We start from the raw sequence: 21,599 nt of genomic DNA, 5'->3' as shown, positions 1-21,599 counted from the left end.
TCTGAGCGTATACACTTCCGGGTAATCTCAAAATAGTAACATAACAAATAAAGTACAAAAGTGTAATTTACTGTAGAGAAAGCACTTTATAATATATTTTAATTCATTACATATAAAAAATATAGGCAAAATTACAGATTACTATATACTTCTGATAGTTATATTGATTAACCCGGAAAACAAATTACTAACGTGTGCGCAAAGTGATGGAGAAGAAGTAAACAAGTGGTAGAATGCAAGAAAAGAAATTATAACATTTAAGAGTGTTAACGAAAATCTTTGTTTGTAGTCTGATTTTATGTGTGGGAATAGGTAAGGCTGAAAATGGAAAATTTATTTCCACAAGTGTGTAGAGCAAATGAGAGCGGTAGCAAGGCACAAGCTGAAGGATTAGAAAAAGATGACACTGCAGCAAATAAATTTCCTCACACCCAAGAGGATATACAAATATCCCAGCAAATGCCATATTACAGGGGTGAAAGCGAAGGAGCCTCGCCAGGAAGATCAGATTCGGATGGCTATGATGATGCAAATTCTAATCCTGCACCAGCTACGTTTGGCGACGTAGGTATGGATGGTTCGTCGTATGCTATTCCAAATGAGATCTCTGAAGAGAATGGTGCGAGAGAGGCCAAAAAAGATTCCACAATGGAAACTGAACTAGGTCTTCATAAATTAACGAATGCAGAGAAAGAGAAAGAGAAGAAAAGGGAACAAAAGAGCAGAAGGGAGTTAGAAGAGGAAGAGAGAGAGAAAATGCAGTACGTAACAATTTCTTGGATGTCTGTAATATGTTTTCATTTCAAGATACTAACTTCCAAAGTCTTTGTTAGAACCCTATGCGGTAAGATTTTACAATACCGGACACAGCTGTAATTTCTATCCTACTCTTATACTCACAAAATACGTAGTCCCGATGAAGTATCTGAGGTTAACATGTGGGGGTGACGTGTTGATATTGTTATTTGACGTGCAGAAGTTGTATAATAAACTTTTCAATTACCGCAATCGTTCTCCGTATACAAGAATGGAGACCATGTATGTTGAAATATTCCGGTAAATAATGAGCAATCGTGCATTGTCGTTTGGAATCACAGGCCACGCACACCATTCACGCATAGCCCCAAAAACCATTCATGGTAAGGATAGGTTAGGTTAGGCAAACATAGTTAAACTTTGGGGTTGTAAATTCGTTTCTTAGGTATGGAAAACACAAATCTTCCGGTAAAAAATGAGCAATCGTGCATTGTCGGTTGCAATCACGGACCCTCTTTTTTTTTTTTTTGAATTTCTACACGTGACCCCAAAATATTAACTGCAGATTCGTGATTAGGAGCCCAAAATCATTAAGTATGCAAAATATGAACGAAATCAGGGAAAGGTCCAGTATTGTAAAATTGCTCCATTTTCTCAATCTTTAAAGTTCTCTGTCCACCTAGATATGTCTCTGTTTATATCTATTTTTGGCCCAAGTTCCTTTTGTTTTATTGCAATTTCATCATGCTATGAATGCAATTTTTACATGCACGGATAGCCCCAAAAAAACATTCAATAACCATGAACCATGCATGGATAGTCCCAAAAACCATTTAATAACCCCACGAACCATGCACGGCAAGGTTAGGTTAGGTAAGGTAAGATAAGGCAAACATAGTTAAAATTGTTATTCACAGTTACAAAACTGCGTGGTTGGAAACACTGACTGGGGGTTATGTCATGAAGTAGACGGAACATTTGATTCACGTAGCGGAAGGTAATGGAGGCAACAGCTTTTGTGCTTTAGAGATAAATTAACGTCGAAAAATATATGATTTACCGGCCTAATAAATTGAATGAGGGGAGAAAACACTTCGACGACCTTCCTAAAGTCTACAGAAACTCAGTTCCGTAAGTACTTTCTTCTGTAAATTTGAAGAAATACGTTTCTGGGAGATCAGAATTTTACCATACATTCATTCCCACTAGTCTAAGGTACTTACTGTCACTTGTCAACGGAGAATACCTTGCCCATGGGAAGCGTGCATGCTTGTGTAAGGTACTTTTTAAGTTGTTACTTTTTTTTTAAAATCCAAACAGTGCTCATTACTTCAAGGAAGGTTCAAATTTCGTGTGACAGTGATAATTAGTCTTTCTGCTAGGAGAATTTTAAAAAAATCATAGAACAATCTGAACCATTAACCTATTTTTTAACCTTTAGTTTAGAACAAATGCATTTTTTAAAATTTCTACATTCTCCTTTCTTTACAATCTTCACTCTAACCTCCCCTTAATATGTGCATAGCTAGGAGATTTGAGACAGAGGAGGAATTAAGGTGCTCAGTCATTTCCCTGAAGTGAGGGGACATGGGGAGATGGTATGCCCTCAGAAGTCTTCACTGTTACAGAAGGTTCATTTTGTTTGTGGTCTCACTCACTATAGCTCCCCCATAGTGAGACCCAATACATAATGAGCCTGCTTCACTCTAACCCTCCCTGCCATGTGTGAATATGATGCATAGGACATGCAGTTCTGCCCAGGTTCTATGTTCACTGTGTTCAGTAATGTACTGTAAGTATCTCTGTAATAAGAAAAAAATTCTGTTGTATTGAATAGCCCCATCTCGTTTTGGAGCGAATTTACAATACCGGAAGTATATCTTGTTTGAAATTCGGCATACTCACTAATTTTGGCCTCGTAATCATAAATCTGCAGTTAAAATTTGGCGGTCACGTCTAGAAATTGCAAAATAAGCCGAAATAAGCAGGTTCGTGAACGGAGTAAACACCCTTGATTTATGAAGGAAACAAATATTTTTTGCAATGATTAGGGTTTAAAAACTATGTTCATGATGATCCTGAATTTTAACTATGTTTGCCTAACCTAACCTAACCTTACCGTGAATGGTTCATGGGCCAAACATTTTTTTCCTTTTTTACGCAAGATGCCATTTTCTCACATGCAAATCAATGGGTCTCACTTATTGCACAACACTTGAGCAACCTTTGCATGCCATTTGTTCATATCATCAAACATGGTTAACATGTTAGTGTATGGACAATCAGAGCGGTAATTTCTGCCTGTTATTTTGCAATTTGTAGATGTGACCGCCAAATTTTAACTGCAGATTCGTGATTACAAAAAAACAAGGCAGAAATTAGTGAGTATGCCAAATTTCAAACATTTGTTGAATCTTGGGAACTTGAACATAGCATAGTGTCCACTTGGTTGAAGACAATTTCTTTGCACCTGCACTACACCTATTGGCAAGAAGTGTAGCAAACTACATGGATGCCATCATTACCACAATGTAGTTATCAAAAGTTATTACGAGGGATATTAGTAAAATATGAACAAAACTATTTTGGATATTAGTAAAATACAGTGTATGAACAAAACTATTTTGGATATTAGTAAAATATGAACAAAACTATTTTGAAGAACATCATCATGGTCTGAAGTACACTACTCTTCTCTTTGACACTAGAAAATTTTATCATTCTTTACAATAAACTGGAGAACCATGTAAATGTAGGGAGGTGGTGGAATACTTTAGCCTTGTTTTCTTTTTGTGATAGCAAATTCCATCTTTTTTTTAATCCAATCATAAAGGAAGTAGAAATGTCCAACACAAGATAGAACAAAAAAAATCTTGAAAGTTTTTCCATTTGAAGCACTGTGTTGTTTCTGTTGATTTTGTGTGGTTTCTAGAGTAAGTATATATTAACTCGTATACGAGGGCCATTTTTTTTCAACCTCCGATGGACCATAAAAATAAGACCAGTGTAAGTAACAAAATGAATTTATTACCAAAAGTTATGTACATGCCTGATTACTTTTTGACATAATCGTCTTTATGATACAGGCATTTGTCATATCGTGGGACGAGCTTTCCGATCCCCTCTGCAAAGAATGTTGCCGCCAGTGATGTGAGATGGGCCTGAACGTTGTTTTTAAGCTCCTCATTGGTGTGGAAGCTTTGGCCTCATAGCCAGTTCTTCAATGCAGGGAAGAGATGAAAATCACTCGGCGTTAAGTCCTTCCCATTTAAACTGCTCCAGAAGGTGTTGGGTTACAGCTCCGAGTGATTTTCATCTCTTCCCTGCATTGAAGAACTGACTAGGAGGCCAAAGCTTCCACACCAATAAGGAGCTTCAAAACAACGTTCAGGCCCATCTCACATCACTGGCAGCAATGTTCTTCGCAGAGGAGATCAGAAAGCTCGTCCCACGATATGACAGATGCCTGTATCTTAACGACGAAAGGTAACCAGGTATGCACATAACTTTTGGTAATAAATTCATTTTGTTACTTACACTTGTCTTATGTTTATGATCCATCGGAGGTTTAAAAAAAATGGCCCTCGTATATATATATATATATATATATGTTTCTAAGTCAATGCAAGGAAAGTTTGAGCTCAATGTGCTGCTGCAGCTGTCAACATATTTTGTAAGGATACTTACTTTATGGAGTGAAGGCTTCTGCTCTTTAATGTCTTACTTTTATACTTCTCATATTGTCAATTTTATGAAAACATGAAATCTGGTAGCATAGTGCCAACTTTTGCCTTGTAATCAAACAGTCCCTACACTTTAAGTTGTAGATGCAGCCCTGATTCAGCCACTTGAATTTCAAACAAAATTAACTTTCATAAATAGCAAGTTTGGACATGGGTCTGTACATTCATTATCATTTTGTATACTTTTCAGAGTTCTCGTATCAAACTTCACTGAAGGACAATTGGATAGGTATGAAATGTACAGAAGATCTGCATTTCCAAAGGCTGCTATCAAGAGGGTGAGTATTGGACCTTTCTTTCTGCCAGAAGTGGCAGAAAAAGGAAGTGAAATATGAGTAAAGCAAATCAAATCAATCAATCAATAGTTGCAGTCAGACTTTTACATGCTAGATGATTTATTTAAGGTGTGTAGGAGGATGAGGCAAGCATTTCATTGTTTGGAAATGAGTGTGAATAAATGTTTGAAGTTTTGTAGAACATGTTTAAGTTGTTCTTGTGCGATGGGAGCAGTAACTTGAACATGGCTATGATCTAACACATTATGGCAGATTGTAATGCATGTATGTAGATGCTACCTTACATGCAACACTCACACTAGAGCATGAAAACACTCATGATTGCTGAATAGAAGTACAAAAACCTGCTTTTGGAAATATACTGTAAATAGTCGGAAGAATGCTGTGGATCTCTATAGAGAGAATGATTTAAACTTCTTTCCAATATATTTAGAACATCTTAATGATTCAAAGTATGTGTACATGATTATTAAGGTAAGGTAAAGTTCCCCATGCATATAGCACTGTGCCAGTAAGGTACATTTAGGGGATGTGGTGGTAGGGCCCCACACATTCTCGATCTCGGCCATTTTGAAGGTGGTGTGATAAACACCACACTGCAGCCACCTTTACCCCCCCCCCCCAGGTACCAATTGATTCCAAGTTGGGTGAGCCACTTCATGCGGGGACAAGGCTGGAAAAATCTGATTATTACATTATTTATTTTACTCTAGATGCATTTCATGCTTTTTCACTGACTAGTACCTGGGAAACTATTTGTTTTTTCAAAATTACTGCAAGGCAAAACATCACATGAACAATATTTCTAAGTGTGAACAACATTAGTGTGTTTAATATACATGTTTGCACATTACTATCAAAAGTCACTTACATTTTATTCCTCTTTAAATTTCAGCTAATGCAGACAATAACTGGATGCTCAGTTTCACAGAACGTTGTAATTGCAATGTCAGGAATTGCTAAAGTATTTGTAGGTGAAGTCGTTGAGGAAGGTGAGTGTCTGATTGATGTAATTTACAAGTTTTATTATGACATTTTATTTCCCTTTGTGCCTGTAGTTGCATGTGAAAGATCACGAGTGTAGTCTGTAACTATTTAGCTGGAAAATGGAGACTCCTTGTGTTCAGAATTATATGATTTGCAAGAATTCATTCTTGTTCCACAAGGAATTTGAGATATTCAACTGAAAAGGTATGTAAAAATTATGCTTTGGCTAGCAATTCAATATTTTTTTTTCACAGAAATGCAAATTTTAGCAGAAGCCTGTTACAAAATAACTACTTTTACTCTAAATAGAAGTGTGAAATTATGTTAAAAGAAACCTAATTTCTACGCCACAGTAATTTCCTAAGGTACTGTCACATCAAATAAGACAATAAAATCTACTTTCCTTTTGATATGACATTAAGACATGGTCATCATGAACCAGATTGTGTTAGTGAAACATCTTACATCCAGGGGATTAAACACTGTGGGACACTACCTTAGTTTTTATTTCACAGATATTTGTGAAAGCTACTGCTATCTTCTTAAGAGGTGTAAATGAAAAGGTGAACCTTGAAGCAAGAAAGGAAGAAAGAAAAGAAAGTACATTTGGAAATTTATAAAATGGGAGAAACGGGTAGTAAAATCATGTCTGCACAAACCCCAAAATGGTGTTTTTTTTGGGAGGGGGGGCAGGTAGATTATTCTAAAATACAAGGGATGTTCAACCTCAGGGGTACTTTTAGGTTCCATGTGAAAATAAAATAATAAAGAAATATATAAAACATCGTGATCACAATGATTTGGTGGTAAGTGACAAGTATTGTCTATCACTGTTAAGTGACATGCATGCTTCGAGTCAATTGATAGTCGGTTGTTAAAAAAAAGGATGAACAATAGTTTTATTGCATGTTTTAGACAGCATATTAAGGTGAAATTTCATGAAAAAGAAGGTGTGAAACCTACAAAGATTTACAGGAAACCCCAAGCAGAGTACAGTGATAGCCAATCACCCACAATAAACCATCTGAACAGTGCAAACCTTTTATAGATAGGCAGGGGCGCCGACTTGTCAAATTTATTGGGGGGGGGGCTCTGATCACTGAAATAAATGAATGAATGACTCACTCCCTCCCTTTTTTAAAAATAAAAATTACATCTTCGTATAGCAGTTTTTAAGCAGCTATTATATTCCTCATGCAAATCAAATGTAACATGAAAAACGTGTCTCTGCTCATTTGTTTTTTAGATAACAATTAACATTTTTATTTAAAAGTAGGGTATGCATTTACATTAAGAGGCCAACATAACAAGGCCTCCCCGATGGCGCAGTGGTAGCGTCGTCGCCTTGTAATCAAGGGGTCCTAGGTTGTATATCCAGTGGAGGCACATAGTGGTTCAGATTCCACTTTAAACTGTAGGTTTAGTCCCGATTAGCCTTACTGTGCATAAAGTGGACTTAAAAAACACCAACTCAAACCAAAGCCAACATAACAGTTTTATGCCGGGCTCAGTAGCCGAGCGTGTTGTGTGGTCGGCTCAACTCGCTTTGATCTGGAGGTCTCGGGTTCGAGTCCCGGCAAGGGCATGGGTTTTAATGTCCGCAACAGACTTGTAAAGTAAGGACATGTGACGGGTGCAAAGAACCTTAGTGTTGACAGTTTTATTTAATTATTTACATAAATGCTAACACAAATCACAGGCAAATAGTTTTACTTTTTTGTTCGTGCTACAATATTTTACTTTTTAAATTTAATTTTGCAATAATAAATGAACACATAGCACGCCGTGCTTTAGCAATAATGCCTTTGATCATAGCTGTTCCCGCTTTCGCAATACAGACTTTTCATAAGCTTTTATTGCATACTTTACTGCAAGTCAGTGTTAAATAAACTCAAAGACTGTAGAATTATTTTCCCCTTATTCTTTGGAGTAGAGGAAGAGATTTCGAGGATAACTAAATATCGTACATATCAATATTGCCTGAAAGTCGTGTTTACGACCTCAAATTGTTCAGAATTCACTAAACAACATACTGGTATAATTGTCATATCACCTTGTTATTTTGAAACTCTTTTTAGTAAAAATGTTAACAATACTCATAATTATATACTAGTATATAGTAATAAGTCATGTGTTTTGCTGTCTCCGTTCATAGCCCCCCCCCCAAAAGTTGATGGTTTAGCGGACTCAGCCCCCCAAATTTGATGGTCTAGAACATTTCAAATGTGTATTTAAAGTTAAGTTCATGTTGCACAATTCAGACTAAACTTTACAAGAGAAGCAAAATAATACATTAGATCCTTTTAAGCAAAATTATTTGAGGGGCTCTGCCCCCACATCATTAACATTGGGGGGGGGGGGGGGCTCGAGCCCCCCAAGCCCCATGGAGTCGGCACCTATGTACATAGGCTTACCTCATCTTTCAGTGACAAAATGATTGTGATTGCCAGTCCACAACCATCGTTTACATGAAGATTCAGTAACGTGAAGTGGTGAAGTACCTGAACCATTATAATAGTCTGATACCATGTTGTGAATTTGCAGAAAATACAAATCATGATCTAGCAAAAAAAAATCAGCCTGGTTTGACTGCCAGCAGCATCCTTCTTCTGCAAGACAACGCACAAGCCCATGCTGTCCACCAACCTAGAATTTGCTTCATTCCTCTTGTTCCTTTACTGTGCAGTCCGAACTTTTCTCCCAAGTGATTTTCACTTTTCTAGGCTCTTAAACAACTTCTTAGAAGACTAAAATTTCAGCAGGCTGTCTGATTCTGGCTCCAGAGTACGGACAAAAGTTTCTACATAGATGGCATGCTACTGGTGCTAATCAAATACTAGGACAAGTTCAGAAATGTACGACAGGATTACATCGAGAAATACATATGGTTTCCGCTGCAATAAATATGTTCTCTGTGTGCACCTGAAAGTCCTGGTTTCACTTAAGCGCCGTTTGTCACTTATGTATGAGGACATTTGATAATGTTTTTTCTTCTTCCTCAGCTCTAGATGTGATGGAGAGGTGGCAAGAGAGCGGTCCTCTTCAGCCAAAGCACCTTCGAGAGGCTGTGAGGAAGCTCCGTTTGCAAGGCAAGATACCTAACGGTCGAGCAAAGAAGGGTATGTTTCGTCTTTGACCACGAAACTACTTTATGGAGTCATTCATAGCTAGTGTTATCTCGGCATTGGTTATGTAGCTACATTTTTGTAAAGTGAAGTGCTACGGTGAGAGCAAATTGTGGAGACTTCTTGAAGTGAAAACCTCTCATAGTGTAAATGTCATTAGCAGCATGATAATACAAGCATGTTATTTGGACTGCATTCAATATTTATGTACAGCAATAATCTACTTTTGAAAAAATGAAATATATATTTTGTTCTATATCAAATTATACAGCTACTTACTTATTAGACCTAGTGGGCCTCCCTGATGGTGCAATGATAGCGTCGTCACCTTGTAATCAAAGGGTCGTGGGTTTGATACCCAGTGAGGGCACATAGTGGTTTCGGATCCCACTTTAAACTGTACGTTCAGTCCTGATTAGGCAATCAATTGTCAGACCTAGTGTACTCTACCATAACCCAAAATATGGCGCAACAGCCTGTGAAGGCCAGGGCCTACCTACTGACAGCCAGCCTCGTTCCCACCAGAGGCAGAACATCCAACCAGTTATGGGGTGACGTGTGGTCAGCACAATGGACCTCCAGTCATTGTCATAGGTTTCCGTGATTGGATTACACTACACATTCATAGCTCCCCAATTTCCTCACGACGGTGGGTGGCCACTGGTCCCATCCATACACAGGCCGAAATCTCAGGAGAAAAGTCGTTATGCTTCTCCCGGGAGTCTGGAACCTGCATGCATTCCGTAGCCAGAATCTATAACATGATGCCTTGGAACACATGGCCAGGGTGCAGGACTGTACTGTACCATGCAATATCAAATTAACATCCTTCAATCAGGAAAATATTATTTTCCTGTAGTTTACGGTTATTACAAGCATAAGAAAACAGTTTTTCGTTGTGACGTTTCAGGAGAACACACGCTCCCTTCATCAGACATTTATTTTCATTTTGACTGAAGATACAGTTATAACTAGGGAACGGAACTTTATGTGCTAAAGAACTCAGAAATATTTATTTTTTATGTGTCATAAATGTTGAAAATATGTGATAAAAACAGGAAAATATGTGACAAAAATAAAAACATTTGGTAACAAAAACAAACTATAACATGCATTTTAAACACCTGAAATCAGTTTCTAAATGATTACCTCTTAGTGAGCTATTTTTTGGAAGAGTTGCAGTGGATCACCATAGTTTGTTTCCAAATTCTCCATTGTAAATCTGTCACGATTATCTCTAAATAGCATCTTATATTGTGAGAAAGATCGCTCCACGTCACAAGAAACAATTCTTGCATATTTGAAGCACGAAATGTCACTAACGCTGAAGTTTTCCAAAGCTTCCTCTTCCTCTTCCTCTACTTCACTTTCCAAAACACGTGCAATTTGGCACAAAGTTTGAAAACCTTGTTTTTTCCCAAAAAATTCTGTACATTTAGACATTTGCACTCGTGCGTTAGATCCAGTGAATTCTTTCAGTTTCGTTTCTACTATACGCGGACGATTCAAGCTTCCGTATGGAATTGGAGAGAAAGGACAGGTTTCTTGAGATGTATGCCAATTCGACTTTTAAGGAGGGCTCCATCAACAGTTCTTGCAGAATTCTTCTTTGTCGAGATCATTTACAACAGATACAATTTTTTCAAAGTTCTGGGCATAACATCTGCATCCAACCAAGTGCCCCATCGCGTAACTACAGGTGTAGGGGGAAGGGGAACTTCAGGACATTTTTGTTTAAAAATGTCTATTCTTCTAGGCGACTTGATAAAAACTTTCTTCTCATTTGAAACCAGTTCATCGACATTGGGATAAAGAGCTCTTATCTTTTCACATATTCTATGCAACGCATGAGCCACACATGTAACGTGCACCATTTTGGGGTAGCTAACAGCAAGGCCTACTGCATGTAAGCTGCAGCATCTGTCAAGAGAAGAACATTGTCAAATTTTATGCCTTCCGGCCACAATAGCTGCATTGCTTCATTAAAAAGCCTTGCTATCGTTACGTGTAGCCAGCCCCAGCTACTTACAGCTATTTTCTCCCAATAAGATCGTAGGCGAGGTGCCAGAAGTCTGCCAGCGAGGGTGCTTAAAGACAAAACAAACCTAACACTCTCGATATGAAAGAGGTGCGGAGAATAAACATTTTTCCTTCGAGGATTTCGAGGTAGATGAAGTCAATGAGCGATTTTATGCATTTAAAATGAAAATTCGCAAAATATGTATTTACATACAGAAAACTGGAAAATATGTGTTTTTATGTAAAATAAAATTTGCTGTGTTGACATATAAGGCTATGATCAGAATTTTGGCAAAAATGAGGGTCTCTATCTTATCGCAGAAAAAATATTTATTTACCTGAAGTTCCTTTCCCTAGTTATAACAATGGTTAGCAATTTTTTAAACATAAAGAATCAGTTCTATAATGGATGTTGTCAATGTTACATTGTTGTAATATAGCAACTTAACTGTGAAAAGAAGCAGTCTGTTTTATTTTTATTTCAGATAAAAAAAATTTGATCACATTATTTTTTTATTTAAAATTATGAATCCCAAATATCATCAGGTAATTCAAATTCATCATTGTTTTCACAAAGTCTCTTGATGTTTTCTGTTACATTAAATTTTAAAGATGATGGCTTACTCCATTTGTGAAAAAGAAAACTCCATACTGGATCTATGTTACCATTTTCATTATTTAATTTATTCCAGTGTTCTTCTGCAGGAAAAATATGTTTATTATTGATGGGCATTGTCAGAAATGAGACATTATACCCCAAGCAAATGACAAGACACTGGCAATATACTGCTTCTACAATTTCTCATGACTATAATATTGTCTTGTTTGAATCCCAGCCTGGGAATGGGTGTTTTTTGTGAGTGTGCCTCCATCGATTTCAACATATCATGACTTGTTCTCATCTTTGCATTTAGCCAAAAGAGGCAGAAAAGAAAAGTAAAATTAAACAAATCAACAACTTAAGTTAATCTGACTTGTCAGAGTAAATTATGTATGCACATGTAAACAGTGTTTGTGGGCAGAGAATGAGATTTTAAAAATTCAATTTGACTGTTTAACACAAATTTTTTCAGGGTAAGATAGAAAATCAAACTGGGCACACCAAATATTGAAGCTGTAGTTGGTCTGTTAAACAAAACTAGTTTCTTCATGTGAAGAATTCATTTTGTTGTTTCGTGAGGTATGTTCATAGCCAGAGCCATAAATTTCTGAGGTTGGGCGAGAATAAGATAAAGTGCCCCTTGCAAAGAATTTGCCCTTTCTACTTGGGGTAAATATTATTATTTTAATAATCCTTTGCAATAATTACATGAAATTTGCCCTAAGTGGAATTCTCACTTGCTAAATTGTTCTGTGACAAGAAGTTAGAAATGAGAGTTTGACATTAATATTTTTTTCTTTTATCATTTAGAGTGCAAAATGTTACTGTGCAGTATATGTAGTACAATCAGTGGCGTATGCTGCGTTCAAAACCTGGGCTATCTCTTCATATCATAATGTTCAAATGGGAGGCTCTTTTTTTGTTCAATTTCTTGGATTTTAAGGTGATGTGATATTGCGATTAAAAATACATACATTACAATTTACTAATAATTATAAAAATATCACTGTTTCATTAATTTGGAAACAGTAAGGAAAACATTTCAAATATTTCGTGGTTATTCATAAAATATAGAGGCCCATATTGTGAAATATTTATGTAGGCCTACGTGCAAGAATAAAATATATGCGTATAATAAACTTCTTACCTTGAATATTTAATTTGAACAGGAACTCAATTCTTCTTTTGGCAACCCTGTGGTAAAAGGGATATTAGCACGGTGCACTATGAAGCCAGGCATCCCGGGTTCAAATCCCAGCATGGACATGGGTATTCTTTGTGAATGTCCCTTCATGAATTTCATCGTATCATCACTCATCCTCATTGTTGCGAGTAGCTAAAGTGGCAGAAAAGCAAGGCAAAATAACAAATCAAATCCATTCTTCTCTTTGTGAGGCCAGAGGCCTGCATATCTTCACAATTTGAAGCTTATCCTCACGCAAAAGCCGAGTAAATTGTTTCGTCAATAGTTTGTTAATTATGTCACTCATTTTCGTTCACTGCACGACGCAGCACAGTTCATACAAAACATATATACGTAATTCACTCACTCAATACACTTAAGAAAATCCACACAGTAAGAAATCTAATTTTCTTAACTTCCTTCAACGCGATTTCCACTCGCAAAATGCCCCTTGTCATCTCCGGCCAGTCAGTCTACCCCCGCCAGTCATAAACAAAGCAGCAGAGGGATTTAAAACATGTTAGAGGGAACAGTGTTGTTTTGGCCTAGAGGACAAATTCCCTACCACATGCCAGCCACTCTTTTCCTGTTCTTGTAATAATAGTTTTGTTTCAAAATTTCCCTTACCTGGGAAAAATCCCATGCTGGTTAGCGAATTGGCATCGCTGTAAGGCTTTACCTCCGTTATAAAATGAAGACTTCCCTGTCCACGCTTGGGTTTGGAAGCTACTACAAATACGTCCCCGATCACCTCCAGGTGCTGTTCGGGGAAGAATTTAACCGATGAAGCCTGGTGGTAGCTTTAAAGGAAAGGAGTCCATCCCCATGTACTATCATTTTCTCCCATGGTCATTATTTGAGAGTGAAGCAACAGTAACATTTGCTAGTTGATTATTTTTTTTGTATTTCATCTGGGATTCGGAGATAGCTTAGCTAGCCTAGAATATGCCTGAGTACAATTACAAGGGTTGGATAAAAAGTAATGGCAACACTGCTGTCCTGTGAAAGGGGTGAGTCGCAGCGCCACAAGCGTTTCGTGGCTGATAAAGGAATGTCAGACGAGGAAGTATGGTGAGTGGGAGCGATTGTATGTTATTCTGTCAAAAACAGCAGTGCTCTGAAGCAGAGGACGAGAGTGCAAGTGCCCTAACAATATGTTTAGGCAAGAAGAACAACGTCTCTTAGGCAGACGGTCAACGCAGCCTACTTCTGCACCTTCTTGCAACACCACCTTCGTCTCGCATTAAGAAGGAAGCGACGGCACTGTGTCCCATCATCCTGCTTGACAATGCAAGGTGTCACACTGTGAACAATGTGATGGCGCTCTTGCATAACTGGTAGTGGGAGGTACTGGAACATCCGCCGTATTCACCGGTATGAGACCGTGTGATTACGACCGTTTTGTCAAAATGAAGGAACCACTGGGCGGGAAGCACTACGACACGCGCGAAGCCATCATACGTGCTATAGGGCGGTCACTGCGGGACATCGGCAGAGATGGACGTGCTGACGGTGTACGATGCCTTCCATACGTGTGACAGAAGGTCGTAGAGATGAGGGGCGATTACTTTGAAGGAATGTAACACGTGGTCCTCTGCCAATACAGTCAAGTACCAATTATACCAGTGTTGCCATTACTTTTTATCCAACCCTTGTATTACTGCATAATGAGAATCAGTAGTACAGTAGGATGCATAAGTATTGATAGATTGATTTGCATTATTTTACTTCGCTTTTTGTGCCACTTTTGGCTAATTTGGGAAGATGGGGATGAGTGGTGATATGATGAAATTGATGAATGGACACTTACAAACATCCATGCCCAGGCCAGGATTTGAACCTGGGACCCCTGGTGTCGTAGTGTGATGTGCTAACTACTACACCACATAGGGTGGCAATGCATAAGTATTACCAAGCAAATTGTCCACCACCATGTTTCTTCTCTTTATTTCACCCTGCGAGAGCTTCGAGAATTGAAAGAAAACACCAAAGAAGCAGCTTCTTTCCTTGTAACATTAACATCTCATCTACCATATTGAGTTTTTTTTTACATTCTTTATGCCAATAGTATATACCACATTGCATTTAGTTCTATTCTGTGTTACAGCATTCCATTCTGTTTTGTTACGTTCTTATGTAACGTTGACTACTTACTACCATACGGACTTTCAATACGTTACATGTGCCATATTCCATTTTGTTCCTATGTAACATTACATACTACCATATTGTATTTGTTACATTCTTGTAATGGTATGATATACCACATTGCATTTTGTTATTATGTTCCTTGTAATGGTAATATGTACCATACTGCATATTACATTATGTTCCAATATGCTCATTCCGTTGTGTTCCTTTATAATGTTAATATCTACCAAAATGCATTTTGTTACTTCCTTGTAACATCAGTCCATATCATGTTGCCTTTTTTGTTACGTTACATGGGTACCAGCTGTTAAACAATACTTGTCCTCCTACAAATGGAACGTAACGTAACTTCGTTACGTTATGACTCCGTGGTTGCCCCTTGTTTGCCTCCAGATGCCCAGGTCTTTATTTTTTGTACTTTTCTTGGGGGTATTTGCCTTTTGTTGCTGTAGCACGATCATTATACGTCTTTACAACTGTAAAATGAACCCTGTACACAGATGATAGTTAGTGTATGGTTGTAAAGCATGTAGAAGAATAATTGTAATTTGTCCTCCAGATATACTGACCATCCATAATATTTATCACTCCTATCAAATACAAATGCCAATTTTACATAATTTGCTAACATGTTCTAGGAATGTGTACCCTTAACTGCACACAATTAGTCTCCTACATTTTGGCACTGCATGTACTACTTTTCCCTTATAGTTATCTACTAACCTCATCCTGGGATCAGATGTCATGAGAAGACGTCTGCGTTATTGAATTCTGTGGGTACATGTTTAACAGTGAAATTACATTAAACATATAATAGATGAGCTATTTGACATAATTAAAACATGGCAAATTTTCCTTTGCATACTAAAAAAAAAAAAAATTGTCACATTATTGGTTGTGGATTCATCCTGCAAGAAATTCCATCTAAGACATCCTCTTCTTTTGGGAGCAATGCTGAGGAGGAGGAGGCCAGAATAAGTAACTATTTTCTTCAGGGCATTGGTCCCTTGTCCATGTGGCACAGTCACTGTCTATACCTCTTTACAATTGCAAAAGAAATCTAGAAAAAATCCTGGATAGATGTCTGTATGGTACTTAGTGTATGGTTGTAAAGCATATAGAAGAATAATTATAACTTCTCCCCAGATAAACTGAACATCCATAAAAACGAGGGTCATCCGGAAAGTAACTTCCGTTTGGGTATAAAAGAAACACCAGGACATTGTGAGAATTTTTATTATATACAACTGAAAGAGACAACTCTAAGCTTCTAAGCTATTTTTCTACATAAGCACAGTTTTTGTTGAGACACTTATCATATCAGCGAACAAGGTTTACAATACCCATGTCAAAGAAATCTGCCGCCTGTGCATTCAGCCATGCAGTAATACTGTCCTTGAGCTCCTGGTCATTGTTGACGTGCTGTGCCCCTAGCCACTTCTTCATTTGTGGAAAGACATATGACAGTTCGGTACTCCTTGCCTCGTCGTGGATGTTCGTTCGTGCATCCTTGAAAGCACGACACCATTGCCGAACAGCACTGTCACTCATGTTGTTCTCATATATGGCACAAATCTTGCGATGAATTTCAGCTGCTTTCACCTTTTTAGCCTACAGATGCACAGACGGCAGATTTCTTTGACATGGATTTTGTAAACCTTGTTCACCGATATGATAAGTGTCTCAACAGAAACTGTGCTTATGTAGAAAAATAGCTTAGAGTTGTCTCTTTCAGTTGTATATACTCGTAATAAACACTCTCACAATGTCCTGGTGTTTCATTTGTACCCAAATGGAAGTTACTTTCCAAATGACCCTCGTAGTTATCACTCTTTATCAGATACAATTATAAAACAACTTACTGACTATAATTAACCCACCTCTCCCTCCAGCTTAGAATAACCACCAAATACGTGATTATGCCCTCCACACTGAATCTCAAAGGAATGCCCAGCATGGGTGTCCAATGAACATCTGAGATGCTTATTGAAAACACACACCCTGGACAAGCCCCAAGCCTCTTCCCGCTGCCCCACCCTACACGATATCAATACAATAGGTACAAAGGTTCCCAAAATTTAATACACCTCCATAACCACCGTATGATATAAAAATATTATGTAACATATATCGCCTCCCAGCATGCCACTACCACCCCCATTCCCGCCCGAAGCATTAGGTTACCCAGTTGTCCAATTGCTGGGAGAGAGTTACCAGATACCCTATTTTTCCCAGACATGTACTACATTTTTGCCTTGTGTGTACTGTCTGGAAGGAATTTGGAAAAGAAAGAAGAAAAAAACACAAACGTCCTACATTTTGAGCATCACATAATATGAATTAAGAAAATACATGTTTCAGTTAAAGAGTGATCATGCAAGTTACAAATATATGGACTGTACTCCCAAACTCAATAGTGACATTTATTTTGAACCAGAGATTGCAAAAACAAGTCTAATCAACAAAGTTTTGGGACCACATTCTGTTGATGTCACTGTTCAATGTTTTGCTTTCAATGATAGAAATCATCATACAAGGTGTTTCCCAGTATTATTCAATATTTTGATTGTAAAGTGGGGGGGAGGGGGTGTCATTGTGCGATATACTAACTAGTCTGCCATGGGGACAAAACAAATACATGCAATTTGTCATTAGTGTGGACATCCCCGGTATGGCATGTTATAGTGCAATTTTATCCTAAATGTTACTTTATGAAGTAAAAAGTTTTTTTCTTCTGAAACCAAGGTTAGTATATTAATTTGTTGCCACTAGCATAGGGGTCATTCACATCAAATCAACGCAAAACACTAAGATTTTGACACCCACCAACTCCCGATTTCGATGCAATTTGGTATACACCCTTCCTTTATCGCTGAAAGAAACCCCCTAAATTGTTTTTACTCTATCTCAAACGGTTTTCATTTTACAGCACTTTGAAATGTCGGTAAATCAGTGTTGTCTGTCACTATTGAGACCCTCGACACAAGATACCCTTGCTTATATTTTATTTCTTTTCTCCTTAACAAATCATCAGATCTCGCTTAAATTTTACACAAAGTTTAATGAAATAATGAGGATTTCAGAAAAAAATACATCAGCACTCAAAAATTTTTACAAATGTCTATAAAAAGACTAATAATGGATTTGTAGCCTAATTTTTGTGGTGGGAAAACTAGGTTATGAAAATCTGAATTTTCATCATGTGGGTATTATGGAACCAAAAACTTTTGATGTTGAAAATCAAAAAGTGCTCTTTCTCTACAAAAAATATTTTTTTGTTTTTTTTTATTCCTTCTAACGAAAATTTTACGTTTTTCGGAAATCGCCTAAAATTTCAGGGTCAATCCATACCAAATGGTCCAGTACTGGTCGCTCGACAATTTTTAAAATTTTTAATTTGTTTGTCGTCGTAACCCCTGTACAAGGGTAGTTCAAAACAGGCATTATTTTTCTAAAACTAGACTTCTTTTGAAAATGGCGACCATTTTTGTTTCACGACTTGCAACATTTTTGGCCTATGCAGACAGTTGCGATAATTATGATAACTCAGCTAAGAAAAATTATAGAAATCTGGGGTAAAAAAAACATTGTTTTCAGTACATTTCAGGCTACATTTTATGTTTCGTATCTTTTTTCACCTGATCTAATGCAAATGGCTGAAATTTACGGTCAAAACTGACTGATATTCAATTTTGAAGGGAAATCAATGTATAGGAAATTTTTTTTTAGTAGGTAAGCAACGAAATATCGGAGCTATATTTTTTTAGAGGAAATAAAATGAAAATGTAAAATGAAAACTGTTTGAGATAGAGTGAAAAAAAAATAGTGGGTTTCTTTCAACCATAAAGGAAGGGTGTATACCAAATTTCATCAAAATCGGAGTTGGTGGATGTCATGACCTCCTTGAAATGGTGTGGAATGACCCATAGACTAACTATAATTCAGCATACTAATAATAAGTTTGTAATAAAATTAGAATTTACTTGTTGAATAATTTGAAATGAGAAGCCCAAAGTTAGGGCTGATTCAACCCAACATCCTAAAGAGAGAAAGAAAAAATGCCTGGCTTGTCATTAGCATGGAGCATGCAATTTTAAATAATTATATAAAACGTTATTAGTGAAAATTAATTTTTTTCTGCCTATATAGCATCGAAATATTATATACCTAGTATCAAGAAGAATAAAAAAATTCACAACTTTCTATCTTCAAAAAAATATTTACCACAGTCGAAAGTATCCGACAATTGCAGAATCACCATATGGTCATTCTAATGAAAACAGAAATTACTGTATAAAAAGTGAGAATAGGTGTTGAAGTATTCCAACTTACAATAGTTACTAACCATTCATCCTGCTATTCTAGCATTTTTTCCACAATGCATCAGCGACTAAGATTGTTGTGTCATTTTTCTATTGATGTTGAAGACTCTAAATGTTGGTAAAACAGTGATTACACCTGACAGCAAATACCACACTTGAAACTCTAACTATGAAGAAAAATAACAGCGAAGTCAGTGGCTTGTTTACTGTTTGGCACTAAGGTCCGTTCAATTGATCAATTTGCCACCTTTGAATGAAAGGTCCATTCGTATGCATGCAGCCAACGTGATATTCACGTATTGTGAGGGGAAAGAAGTGGAGAGGGGAGGGAAGAAGCAGGTGAGCAGTGCTTGCCCACGTTAAAAATCTTCCTTCCCTGATGCAGTCCATCAGACAGCTTGCTCTGCGCCGACATTAATGAGCATTTCTACATTCTAATTTCTTCTTATAGGAGAAGTATTTATTTTACATGAGAGCGCTCAACTAAGCTTATATTACATTTCTTGGATCTGAAGTGAAAGAAAGTAATAATTCTTTTCCCACAATTGACGCATGTGCCCAGAAGACACCTCTGAAGTGAACAGACATTACATTAACATTAAGTTTTCACATTTTCTGTGTTGCAAATACAGTGCCTTTTCCAGTGGTCAGAAGTAGCGAGCTACTTGTAGCGTCGCTACTGTAGCTAGTTACAAAATTTGTAGCTGTAGCTGTAGAGACGCTACATTTTGAAAATTGTAGTTGTAGTGGTAGCGAAGCTACAAAATTCCTGTAGTTGTAGCGAAAATTTCGCTACAGCTACATTTTTCCTCAGCATTTTGAGGTGAATTTTGAATGTGGCAACAGCGTCAGAAAAAATCGGCAATAACCCTTAATTTTGCAGAAGGTTCATAAACACAGTCTATTACATGGAGGTACAGATTATATAGATTGTAGGTTATAGATATCTGCGTAACTTATTTAATTAGTAGCTGAATAATTCAGATATCCAGATAACTAACTGACATATGTGAATATATTCCTGCTAACAGCTACGTCTTTTTAGCTGCATCGCTATTTTGGGGAGAAACATGCCATGTTTGCTGCACCACTGGAAAAAAGTGCCTCGTTTGTGTCACCCCCGGAACAAACCCTGTGGATATTCATGGTGTAAGAGACACCAAAATGTCATTAATTCCTGTGTAAGACACAACTTGCAGTGCAAAAACGAGTGATGGATTTTCCACTGCACTGACAAGGGAATAGTGCCAGCAATAAATAACTCAGTACGGTAACAGCATTGATCATCGTCAGTATATAGGATCTAACCAGCAGAAAATTATTGTTACAGGAATGATAGAGTTTCTGGAATTACAATTATTTTCGCGATAGTATTTGTTCACAAATTTTAAAATTACAAAACGTTTAGAACAGTTAGGTTTACACGACAGTTTCCTCAATAATTTTATCATATTGCAAAAGTATGTACGAGTTATTGACTTTCCTACAGAAACGACAATTTTCTTTACTTAATACATATACATAGTTTTCAAATTTATATATTTCTCCTACTTTTGCGTCACTTTTCTGTAACTTTTGCTAATCATGACTTCATCATCATCATCCCTTGCCGTTTCCTGCCTCTGGCTGGGTCAGCATACAAGTCAAGCCTCTCCATTTTTTCCTGGTCTTCCACCACTTCTTTCTTTCCACGGTGTTCCAATCTTTTCCTCTTCTCTTAACACTCACCGCTATTTGCTCTTTCGAAAGACATCTTGGTCTCCCCCTTGACCTTATTCCCACTCTTTGTGCATGGTAAGCTCTTACTGGTAGTCTTTCTGCATCCATACTCTTCATGTGTCCGAACCACCTCATCTGTGCCTGATCCATCCTGTCCCGAAGCTTCACCAAACACACTTGTCTGTCGGATCTCCTCATTCCTTATTCTATCCCTTCTAGTCTTCCCCAATATACTCCTTAAAAATTTTATCTCCACTGCCTGCATCTTTGTTTTGTCTCTCTCTGTCATTGTCCAAGTCTCTGCTCCTTACGTAATTATTGGCACATAGTGTTTCATAGATACATCCCTCTTCCATATTAATTAATCTTCGAACGCTTTGATATAGTCCACCACCCATTTGTCCTCTTCTGTTTACCTCCTCATCTATTCTTCCACTTCTCTCAATCATGACAATGAGGATGAATGGTTTATTTAAATATTCTATTATCTATAGTCGCTATCTACCACTCTCGGCTAATTGTGAGAACGAGGAAGAATGATGAATGATGAGCAGTGTGGGGAATGGAGGAGCAGGAGGATCTCATCCTCCCAACTTGGCATCTTTCCTAGTTTTTGTTTTGAGTCAATTTTATGCATAGATAAGCTGATCGAGACTTTATCCGAACCACTATGTGCCTCCGCTGGGAATCGAACCTG

General features: G+C 37.4%; 1 protein-coding gene across 1 annotated transcript; it reads left to right on the top strand.

Annotated features, from left to right (window-relative positions):
• The first annotated feature begins 63 nt into the window (after window positions 1-63).
• On the top strand, window positions 64-9,773 carry Taf11 (TATA-box binding protein associated factor 11). The gene is made up of 4 exons (XM_083127393.1): window positions 64-761; window positions 4,690-4,777; window positions 5,691-5,787; window positions 8,785-9,773. Exons 1-4 carry the CDS (start codon window positions 325-327, stop codon window positions 8,916-8,918), a joined length of 756 nt encoding a protein of 251 aa, XP_082983519.1. The 5' UTR covers window positions 64-324; the 3' UTR covers window positions 8,919-9,773.
• Window positions 9,774-21,599: the final 11,826 nt, after the last annotated feature.

Source organism: Lepisma saccharinum, chromosome 8 (genome assembly GCF_977018435.1).
Source record: "Lepisma saccharinum chromosome 8, izLepSacc3.1, whole genome shotgun sequence".
Lineage (NCBI taxonomy): Eukaryota > Metazoa > Arthropoda > Insecta > Zygentoma > Lepismatidae > Lepisma > Lepisma saccharinum.
Note: the sequence above shows the minus strand (reverse complement) of the source record. Positions and strands in the feature narration are given on the sequence as shown.